At 52.4% G+C, this 10,769-nt stretch overlaps 1 protein-coding gene across 1 annotated transcript; it reads right to left on the reverse strand.

Moving 5' to 3' along the window:
* Window positions 1-300: 300 nt before the first annotated feature.
* Window positions 301-3,027, reverse strand: PNMA6E (PNMA family member 6E; the record flags this gene model as incomplete). Its single annotated transcript, XM_082376237.1, has 1 exon — window positions 301-3,027. Exon 1 carries the CDS (start codon window positions 2,617-2,619, stop codon window positions 301-303), a length of 2,319 nt encoding a protein of 772 aa, XP_082232363.1. The 5' UTR covers window positions 2,620-3,027.
* Between the last annotated feature and the right edge of the window lie 7,742 nt (window positions 3,028-10,769).

The raw sequence follows: 10,769 nt of genomic DNA on the forward strand, positions 1-10,769 counted from the left end.
TCCCCCCCCAGTCTCCCTTCCTCAGGGCTCCCCGGGGGGACGATGGCTAGGGTGTGAGTGTTGGGGGGAGGGGAGCGGGGGCTGGGGGGTTCCTTGACACCTGAGTCCCTCTGGGGACCTACAGGGACACATTTGGGCTTGCCAGTGCAGGGAGCAGCCTGCCCCAGGGGATGATGAATAGGGGTCCCCTCTCAGGAGGGAGGCCCAGGCACCTTGAGTGGCCCTTAACACGGGGCCAGGAGGCTGCCTGGCCTGGCCTCCCCCTGCCGCCAAGCCTGGGGGCCCCGGGGCCTGCTGAGACTACTGGCCCGAGGAGGACCCCGGGGGGCTCATCTCTGCAGCCCCGTCCTCATTTCCCGGCACTTCTGGGATGGGCTTGAGCCCCTCCTCGGGGGGCTCCTCGGCCTCCTGGCCTCCTGCCTGGGCGAGGCCCTCTGGCTCCCAGCCCGGACCTCCTGGGGCCACCGGGGAAGCACTGCCCACCCGGCCAGGCATGGGGACCCCGGGGGCACCTGAGGGTCCTGCCTGACCTAGGCCCGCAGGGGCGGGAGCACTTCCATCTTCCTGAGTGGCCGCGGAGGCCTTGCTGGTCTCCCCAGGGCCAGGGGCTGCCCTGGCGGCACCATGATCTTCAGGGGCCGCCTCGCCAGCCTCGGCAGTGCCGGCAACTGCCTCACTGGCCTTTTCACGCGCTGGGTGGTCCTCGGCGCTACCTTCCTTGGAAAGGGCGGCCTGGGCGGTGGTATCTTCACCGGCCGGGGAGGCCTTGGTGCCATCTGCAGTGGTGCCCTCGGTGATGGCCTCATGGGCCGGGGCGGCCTGGGCGGCTGCTGCCAGGACTCCCACGTCCACACGGGCCTCTTCTCCCCCTGGGAACTGCTCACTGCTAGCCGGGTCGGCCTCCCAGGCCTCGGCCTTCTGGACGAGCCGCAGCATCCCCAAGAAGCTGGGAGGCCTCCGCGTCAGCCGCATCCTCCTCAGCTCCTTCTGGAGCGTGTCGTTCAGCCGGGCCCGCATCAGCACCTGCCGGGCGCGCACCTGGTCTGCCGTGGCCGGGTGGATGGCCCCCTTCTCCAGGGCCGACTGCAGCAGGCCTTCCAGGCGCATGACGTACGCAAAGAGAGTCTCCTGGGGCCGCTGGGCACAGGTCACGAACTTCAGCCGAGCGCTCACCCGGGGGTCCTTGTTCCCAAACCCCTGCACCAGCGCGGCCAGGCAGTCCTGGGCGGCCAGCTCGGGATCTTCCGCCAGGAGGCCGCACAGGAGGTCCAGCGCGGGGCCGCGCAAGCTCTCCACCAGCCTCCTCCTCCTCTCCCTCTCAGACACGTGGCGCCACAGGTGCAGCATGTCGTTGGCCTGCTCCAGCCAGCTCTCAAAGGACTCTTCCCCGTGGCCCGGCTCTTCCACCCCAGAGAAGGTTCCCAGCTCCTTGTAGCCCATTTTCTCTAGCACGGGCTGCAAGGCCTGCCTCCACTGCTGGGTCCAGGGCCCTGCCTCATCCATGGCGGCTGCCGCTTCCACAGCTGCTTTCTCAGCTGCAGTCATTGCCTCGCCCATGGGTCCTGCCATATTCAGAAGTCCTGCCACGCCTGCAACATTTCTGTCCCCTGCAACTCCCTCCTCATCTGACACTCGTGCTTCACCTTCAGCTCCTGCTTGACCCTCAGCTCCTTCCCCACCTGCAGCTCCTGCCTCACCTGCAGCTCCTGCCTCACCTGCAGCTCCTGTCTCACCTCCATCCCCTGCCTCACCTGCAGCTCCTGCCTCACCTCCATCCCCTGCCTCACCTCCAGCTCCTGCCTCACCTGCAGCTCCTGCCACACCTGCATCTCCCTCCTCATCTGCACCTCCTGCCTCACCAGCAGCTCCTGCCTCACCTCCAGCTCCTGCCTCACCTGCAGCTCCTGCCGCACCTGCATCTCCCTCCTCATCTGCACCTCCTGCCTCACCTGCAGCTCCCGCCTCACCTCCAGCTCCTGCCTCATCTGCACCTCCTGCCTCACCTGCAGCTCCCGCCTCACCTCCATCCCCTGCCTCACCTGCAGCTCCTGCCTCACCTCCAGCTGCCACCTCACCTAAGGCTCCCTCCTCACCTGCAGCTCCTGCCTCAACTCCAGCTCCTTCCTCACCTCCAGCTGCCACCTCACCTAAGGCTTCCTCCTCACCTGCGTCTCCCTCCATAGCTGCGGCTCCCGCGTCCCCTGCAGCTTCCTCCTCACCTGCAGTTCCTGAGTGACCTGCAGTTCCTGCCTCACCTGCCCTGCCAACCACTGCTTGTCTCTGGGGCTGTGCAGGGAAATTGGGTCTATCCTGTGACTCAGCATCAGGGGCCTGGGGCAGGCAGACCACAGTCCAGGGCCCCCCCTTGCCTGGTATTTGGCGGGGGATCAAGCTTCGATTTAAATACTCAGCAAACTCGACCAGGGCAACGCTCGAGCCCAGCTCCTTTCTGTAGACCTTGCCCAGCACTCGGTACCTGCCCAGGGAACACAGGGCAGCCTGCACGGCCTCCTGGAGTTCCTGGTCTTTGCAGTCGTCCGGGACGCCCAGGATGAGCAGAGACTGCTGAGCGTTCACGCCCATCCACCTGCACCAGTCCCGCAGTATCGCCAGAGCCATCGCCGTCTTCGAGGACCTGAGGGCGGGGGGAAGCGATCAAACAGGTGTGCACAGACTGTTGACGTGTGGGAATCGGCCTGTGGGTGCAAAGGGGAGAGAAGCATGTTTGTGCCACACAGCCCACCCTGCTGCCCCTCACAGCAGCAGCCTGGAGCACCTCCCTGCCCTGTTTTGTTTGTTTGACTTAAGGAAACTTCTTTTTGATAAGTTAGATTTATTTACAAGATAGAAGGCTAGGGACTTCCCTGGTGGCGCAGTGCTTAAGAATCCACCTGCCAGTGCAGGGGACACAGGCCCGATCCCTGGCCCGGGAAGATCCCACATGCCGCGGAGCAACTAACCCCGTGCGCTGCAACCACTGACCCAGCGCTCTAGAGCCCACGAGCCACAACTACTGAGCCCACGTGACACAACTACTGAAGCCCACATGCCTGAAGCCCGTGCTCCGCAACAAGAGAAGCCACCGTAATGAGAGGCCCGTGCACCGCAACGAAGAGTAGCCCCCGCTTGCCGCACCTAGAGAAAGCCCGCACGCAGCAACGAAGACCCAACGTGGCCAAAAGTAAAAATAAATTTTAAAAATAATAACAAAAGAGCACTTGTTGTATACGACTCAAGAAGCAATAATAAAATAAAATAAAATAATTTTTAAAAAAAGATAGATAGAAGGCTCGTCACATTTTCTCCATTTCTGGCCTCAGTTTTAGGAAGCTGCCTTTCTCCCAAGGGATTTTTCAAGTCTTCCAATTTTTTAGCATAAACATTTCCATAATATCCCTATATTCTCTTTTGTAATGTACATCTGATCCGTAACGTTAGCCCTCTTTCATTCCTGACATTGGTGATCAGCGTTCTTTCTATTTTTCCTTGATTCATCGCTCTAGGACTTTCTCAGTTTTCTTGCTCTTTTCAAAGAAGAGCATGGCTTTGTTCATCGTGTCCATAATTTGCTTTCTATCACTGATTTCCTCTCTTAGCTCTCTTATTACTTCATTTTATGTTTCCTTTGCTCTTCTTCTTCTAGCACCTCTAAATGGACTGTTAGCTCACTGATTTTATGTCCTGACTCTTTTCTAACAGAAGCATTTAGAGGAATACAGTTTCGTCCTGTTGCTTTTTGCTGCCTCCCACTAATTTTGGTAAGTTGTGGTTTTTTAGTATTCACTTTGAAATATTTTCTAAAAGTCCCTCTGTGATTTTTTTCTTTGATCCATGGGTTTCCCAATATTTGAAGATATATCATCATTAGTACCATCAAATAAAATTCCCCCTTGATGAGAAAACTTATCATGTAAAATTGCAATACTGTTAAATTTATGGAGACTTTTTTACAACTCTGGTATGGCCTGTCCGGGTGAATGTGCAAAGCACCCTCGTAAAGAATCTGTGTACTCTGTGTGGAGGCCAGGGCCTTGACCCTCCCACCCACCTCTGCAATTCCTGTGCCACCCGGACAGAGGCGACCTGGAGCTTCTCGATGCCTCATGCAGGGGGCCAGAGCCCCTCCCTGGACCCCCACAAATCCATCTGCCATGGCCAACAGCCTCCACCGGATCACAGCAGCCCCAGCGTCTGCCCTCTCAGCATCACTTACGCCCCTCGTGGCCAGGCGGCTCCTCCCCGCACCCTCCCCCACTACATCCCCCCATACACCCTCCCCCACCCACCACCTGCTGGCGCTCCGCTCTGGGCCCTGCAAGCCGGGCGCCCCCACCATGCTTAGAGATCAGACTGCCTCTCTCACCTCCCCACACCGGGGAGTCCTCCCCCGAGCACCCTCAGAGCCAGGGGCTCTCGCCTCTCGCACCCCAGACGCAGAGCCCACCCCTCTTGCCCTCGCCCACCCTGGAGCCGGAGCCCCCTTCCTGCCACGAGCGTCCTCCGCCCCCCACCCCACCCCCCGCCCCGGCGGGAGCTCCCATAACGCCTACCGCACCCGCGCCCGGGAGTCCTCCCCATCGACGCGCGCCTGCGCCAGGAGTAGCTCCGCCTTCCTCCCGCCACACGCAGCAGCCGTTAGCCCTCGCCTCGTGTCTCGGCCTGGGGAGGGGGCCCGAGAGTCCTCCCCATCGACCCGCGCCTGCGCCAGGAGTAGCTCCGCCTTCCTCCCGCCACACGCAGCAGCCGTTAGCCCTCGCCTCGTGTCTCGGCCCGGGGAGGGGGCCCGAGAGTCCTCCCCATCGACCCGCGCCTGCGCCAGGAGTAGCTCCGCCTTCCTCCCGCCACACGCAGCAGCCGTTAGCCCTCGCCTCGTGTCTCGGCCCGGGGAGGGGGAGTGGCCCGCCCGTCGCGTCCTCCCCACCCCCACAGCCAGTCGTCCTCTCCTCTGGCCCCCAAAGCCGGCCCCACCCGCCCAGCAGGAAGCCCTCCGCTCTGGACCCCCCCACGCTTAGCCATTACCCCACCCTCTGCACCCCGACTCCAGAACGACACCACCAGCCACCCTGGCAGCCAGCGGTCCTCCCCTCAGACCCGCACACTGAGGGACCCTTCCCCCAGCCCCCCTTCAGCCCGCTGCCCTCCGCCGCCCCTCCCCCACTCCCCATCGAGCAGCCCGTACCCCTCTCCCCACCCCCACTCCTTCCCAGCGCCCCCGGTACCTGTGGAGTCCAGCAGCCGGCAAAGCCCCCGCCTGTCTCCTGACTTTCTCTGACTCTGTGGATGACACCGGAGTCCCGCTCAGAAGGGGCTGAAGAGCTCGTCTCAGCACTGCAGCCAGGAACTGTGCAGCCCACTGTCCCAGGCACTCTGTGCGAACGCCACGTGGGTTTCCGGGCGCTCCCGGAAGCCCGAGGAAGATGAGGGAGAAAGTTCTAGACGTCTCCTTACAGAGAAAGTGGTTGGATCAGAAGAGCACGTGAGGAGGCGCTTTGCTACGGAAGCAGCAGTAGCCACGCGCACTGAGGGCCTGAGGTCCCAAGGCTTGGCGCCTCCGGAAGCAAAAGACACGCCCATTGGCCTTCCACCAATAGGAAGGCCTCCCTGCAAGGCTGCGGAGTGGGAGGAGCAAACTTGGAGATGCAGAGCCCATGGTGGCACATAGGTCAATCTGTCTTTACAGGTGGGTTTCTGCTGTGATTGTTAATGTCATAAAGCTATTCTTTTTTCTTTCTCTTTTTTTCTAATTTTTGAATTTTATTTTATTTATTTTTTTATACAGCAGGTAATTATTAGTTATCCCTTTTATACATATTAGTGTACATATGTCAATCCCAATCTCCCAATTCATCACAGCACCACCCCCCCGCCCCCATCACTTTCCCACCTTGGTGTCCACACGTTTGTGCTCTACATCTGTGTCTCTACTTCTGTCCTGCAAACCAGTTCATCTGTACCATTTTTCTAGGTTCCACATATATGCATTAATATACGATATTTGTTTTTCTCTCTCTGACTTCCTTTACTCTGTATGACAGTCTCTAGATCCATCCACGTCTCTACAAATGACCCAATTTCGTTCCTTTGTACAGCTGAATAATAAAGTAATAGTGATAAAGCTCTTCTTTATATGGACTGATTTCTTGTCTAGTTGTATCAACTAGCCATCTTCTCACATGGCAGAACAGGATGAGGCAGCTGTCTGGGGTCTCTTTTATAAGGGAACTAATCTCATTCATGAGGTCTCCCCCCTCATGGGCTAATCACTTCCCAAGGCCCCACCTCCAAATCCCATCCCTTTGGGGGTTAGAATTTAACAGGTGAATGAGGGGGAAAGGTTTACAAATATTCAGTCCATAGCACTGTCTGTCCATCTATTTTTTTTTTTTATTGATTGATTGATTGATTGCTATGTTGGGTCTTCGTTTCTGTGCTAGAGCTTTCTCTAGTTGCAGCAAGCGGGGCCACTCTTCATCACGGTACGTGGGCCTCTCACTATCGTGGCCTCTCTTTTGCAGAGCACAGGCTCCAGTCGCGCAGGCTCAGTAGTTGTGGGTCACGGGCCTAGTTGCTCCACGGCATGTGGGATCTTCCCAGACCAGGGCTCGAACCCGTGTCCCCTGCATTAGCAGGCAGATTCTCAACCACTGTGCCACCAGGGAAGCCCTGTCCATCTATTTTTGCTCCTATATTCTCTTTTTGGTGCCTGAGATAATCAATTTTTTCAACTACATTTTAACTAATCTACTGCCTTTTTAGGCAATTATCACTTTTTGCTGTTCTAAACATTATAATATATAGTAAGTCCCACACATATGAATGAGTTCCATTCCGACAGCACGTTCATAAGTCCAATTTGTCCGTAAGTCCTGCAAAGTTAGCCTAGGCACCCAACAAACCCAATCGGCTATATAGTACTGCACTGTAATGGTTTATAATACTTTTCACACAAATGATACATAAAAATACAAACACAAAAAATAAAGTAAACATTTTTAATCTTACAGTACAGTGCCTTGAATAGTACAGTAGTGCAGTACAACAGCTGGCATCAAGCGAACAGGCAGGAAGTGTTACTCACTGGAGGAGGGAGAGGAGGTGGGAGATGGTAGAGCTGAAGGATCCTCAGCAATAGGTGACAGAGTGCAAGCTGCAATGTCACTCATGCCTGACGTGGATGGCACAGGCTCTGGCTCCTTGCTGGATTCAATTCTACCTACCCACTTAAAAAATGATCCAGTGATGTCTGGGTAGTAGCTCTCTTTTTCTCGTCATAGATAACAAGGTAGCACTGGATTGCATTCTGAACGGCTGCTGCAACCTTCGGGTACCGTTCTACGTTCGGGTCCTGTGCCTCATAAACTAACAGTGCCTCCTCAAATAAAGAAAATCTCCTTGCCATTTCCGGCGTCATGAATCTCTTTGGTCCTTCTGTTACATCTTCTTCCTCCTGTCCCTCTTCATCCTTTCTCTGGGCCTCCAATTCCATCAGTAAGCTCCTCATGTTGCACACCAAGGAGTTCAGTGAAGTCGTCCTCTTGCAGATCTAGCTCCAGCTTCTCGCTGAGGGTCACTAAGTTGCTGAAGACCTCTTTGGACTCCTCATCCACCTTCTCAAATCCACGAAAATCATGAACAAACTGTGGGCAAAGGTTCTTCCAAACCCCATTCATGGTGACAGCCGTAACCTCACGCCAAGCAAAGTCAATGTCTTTTATGGCCTTGTAGATGTTATAGTCTTTCCAAAATTGCCACGATTGTTCCTGATTGGTCACTCGCCTTTACTGCCTGACGAAAAGTGTGAGGTAAATAATATTTCTTGAAAGTCGCTATAACTCCCTGGTCCATAGGTTAGATGAGCAACGTAGTATTCGGTGACAGATGCACTACTTTGATGTTGGGATGAAACTTGTCGATGAATGGGGCGGGTGGCCCAGAGCATTGTTGAGCAGCAAAAGAATGTTGAATGTGAGGGACGTCCTTCTCCAAGCAATGCTTCTCTACCTCCGGGATAAAGTGGTGGAAAAACCAGTCCTGTAAAATGGTCTGTGTCACCCAGGCTTTGGGGTTACTCTTGCACACAACAGGAAGAGAGCCCTTGGCTATGTTTTTAAGGGCTCTTGGGTTCTCTGAATGATAAACTAAGAGAGGTTTCAGCTTCATATCACTGGAAGCATTGCCACCAAACAACAGAGTTAGCCTATCCTTTGCTGCTTTATACCCTGGCATCAACTTTTTTTTTTCAAGGTGATTTAATGACTTTTTGGCATCCCTGTGACTGCTGAAATCTTCTGTAATTATTCAGTTTGGCAGCAGAGAGTTCTGTTGATCAAAGGAAGGCTGGTGTAGATGTCAAATGTCAATAAATTTGCAATCCATAACTGTAACCACTTGATGCTGGAGCAGACCGGGAAACGACTCGGGCACTAGGCCATGAATGGTTGAACCAGTACAAACACCAAAGTATTTCGAGTGTTACACATGCAAAAACATTACCCTATCTTTTCTTCTTCCACCAGTTCACTTTCTCTTTCCCTGCCTTTTTTTTGTCCCTACCTCTGTCCGTGCCACGGTCCCCATCCCTGGAGATGGGCATGCTGCATAGTCTACTTTCCAGAGTCTTCTGGGTCCATCTCCACCCAGAGCCAATGATACTCTCAATGCACTGGCATCAACTTTTCCTCCTTACTGATGTAACTTTGGTCTGGCATCCTCTTACAGTACAGTCCTGTCTCATCCACATTAAACACCTGCTTGGGTAAATGTGGCCTTCATCAATAATTTCTCAAAGCGTTTCAGGAAATTCCCAGGCAGCTACTGTATCTGCAATCGCTGCCTTGCCACTTATTTTTACATTGTGAAGGTTGGCTCTAGCCTTGAACCAATGAAACCAGCCATGGCTGGCATTAAAATATGTGCCCTCTGATTCTTTGCCATGTTTCTTCTTCAAGTCTTCATAAAGGCTTTTAGCTTTCTCTTGAATCAGCATTAAGCTGAGCAGGACTCAGCGCTGATGTTGATCCTGCATCCGCACACTGAGGAGTTTCTCCATCTCCTCCATCCCTTTTCCACACTTCTTCGATATTATTGTCGACGTCATCGGCACAGAAGACTTCACATGTTCCATGATCTTGTCCTTGTTCTTTAGAATCGTGCCAATGGTTGAACGATTCAGGTTATAAGAACAAGCAATGTCTACAATCTTTTTGCCTGGCTCCACTCTCTCAAGTATTTTCACTTTTGTTTCCATCATTATCGCTTGGCTCTTCTTAGCAGTACCAGCTACATCACCACTGCTTTTACACTTGCTTCTGGACAGCCTGGACTTGAAATAAAGATACTGTACTACTTTACTCTATACAGTACTGCTCAGTAAAGTACACAAAAGCACAATCACTTGTAGAGGATGCATGCATGTGACAATGTATGCCAGACACGTGAACTAACTTACGTGATTGGACATACGAATGCACATTCGCATCTTTGAAAGTTTGCAACTTGAAGGTTTGTATGTAGGGGACTTACTGTATATCCCTAACTTTTTACTGTCTGGTTGTGGCTAACATTGTACCACTTCACATAAATGTAAGAACCTTTCTACCACATAGATTCCTTCCCCCTCTGCCCCATCTTTTATGCTGTAGTTGCCATGTGTATTATGTCTACACAGATTATAAAACCTACAATATACTATTATAACTTTTACTTTAAATAGTCATATGTATAATAAAGAAATTAAGAGCAAATAAGTATTCTTTAATGTTTAAATGTTTACCCACGTATTTAGCATTTCTGGTGTTCTTCGTCTCTACCCAAAGATCAAGGTTTCCCTCTACTATCACGTTTCTTCCGGTGGAAAGACCTCCTTTAGCACTTCTTTTAGTGCAGATCTGTTGATTAATTCTCTTAGTTTTCATCTATCTCAAAATGTCCTTATTTTGCCTCCATTCCTGAAGGATATTTTCCCTGAATATAGATAGAGTTCTGAGTCGAAAGTTATTTTTTGTTGTTGTTCAGCATTTTAAAATGTTGTTCCACTGTCTCCTGGTTTCCATCGTTTCCAATGAGAACTCAGTGGATTTTCTTGTTAATGTTCTCCCATATACAGTGCTTCGTCTAATTCAGACTGCTTTCGAGACTTTCTCTTTAACCTTTGTTTTCAGTAGTTTGACGATGATGCGTCTACATGTGGTTTTTCTTTGTACTTATCCTACTTGGGGTTCACGGAACTTCTTGAATTTGTAACTTATGTCTACCTCCAAATTTTGGAGATGTCAGGCATTATTTCTTCAAGTAGTTTTTCTTCCCTGTTCTCTCTCTTCTTTTCTGGGATCCCCAAAACACATGTGTTAGACCTTTATATATTGTCCCACGGCTCACTGAGGTTTTTTTGTTTTGCTTTGTTTTCGTTTTGAAACGTCTTTTTTCCTCTCAGTTTATCAGAATGGATCATCTCTATTGATCTATCTTCCAACAAGTAACATGAAGCCTATAAATATTCATAACTATTAACAAACACTAACATGAAAAGAAGGATGGAGTAAGAGGAGCCAATAAAGGACCTTGTAAAGAGCTGTCAAGTTCCAAGAGCAAGTGCTGTCCCTAAGCCTGGGGTAGGGAGCACATAATGCAGTGGGAGATCAGATGACGTCTGCAGAAACCTATCCATCATGGTTCTTAGTAGCACACAAGAGAAGCAGACTGGCCAATGGCAGCGCAAAGGGAATTAGCTGAAGGATGGCAGGTGTCCCATCAACATTCGGGGAGGGCTG

This window comes from Balaenoptera borealis, assembly GCF_965194805.1.
Source record: "Balaenoptera borealis genome assembly, chromosome: X".
NCBI lineage: Eukaryota > Metazoa > Chordata > Mammalia > Artiodactyla > Balaenopteridae > Balaenoptera > Balaenoptera borealis.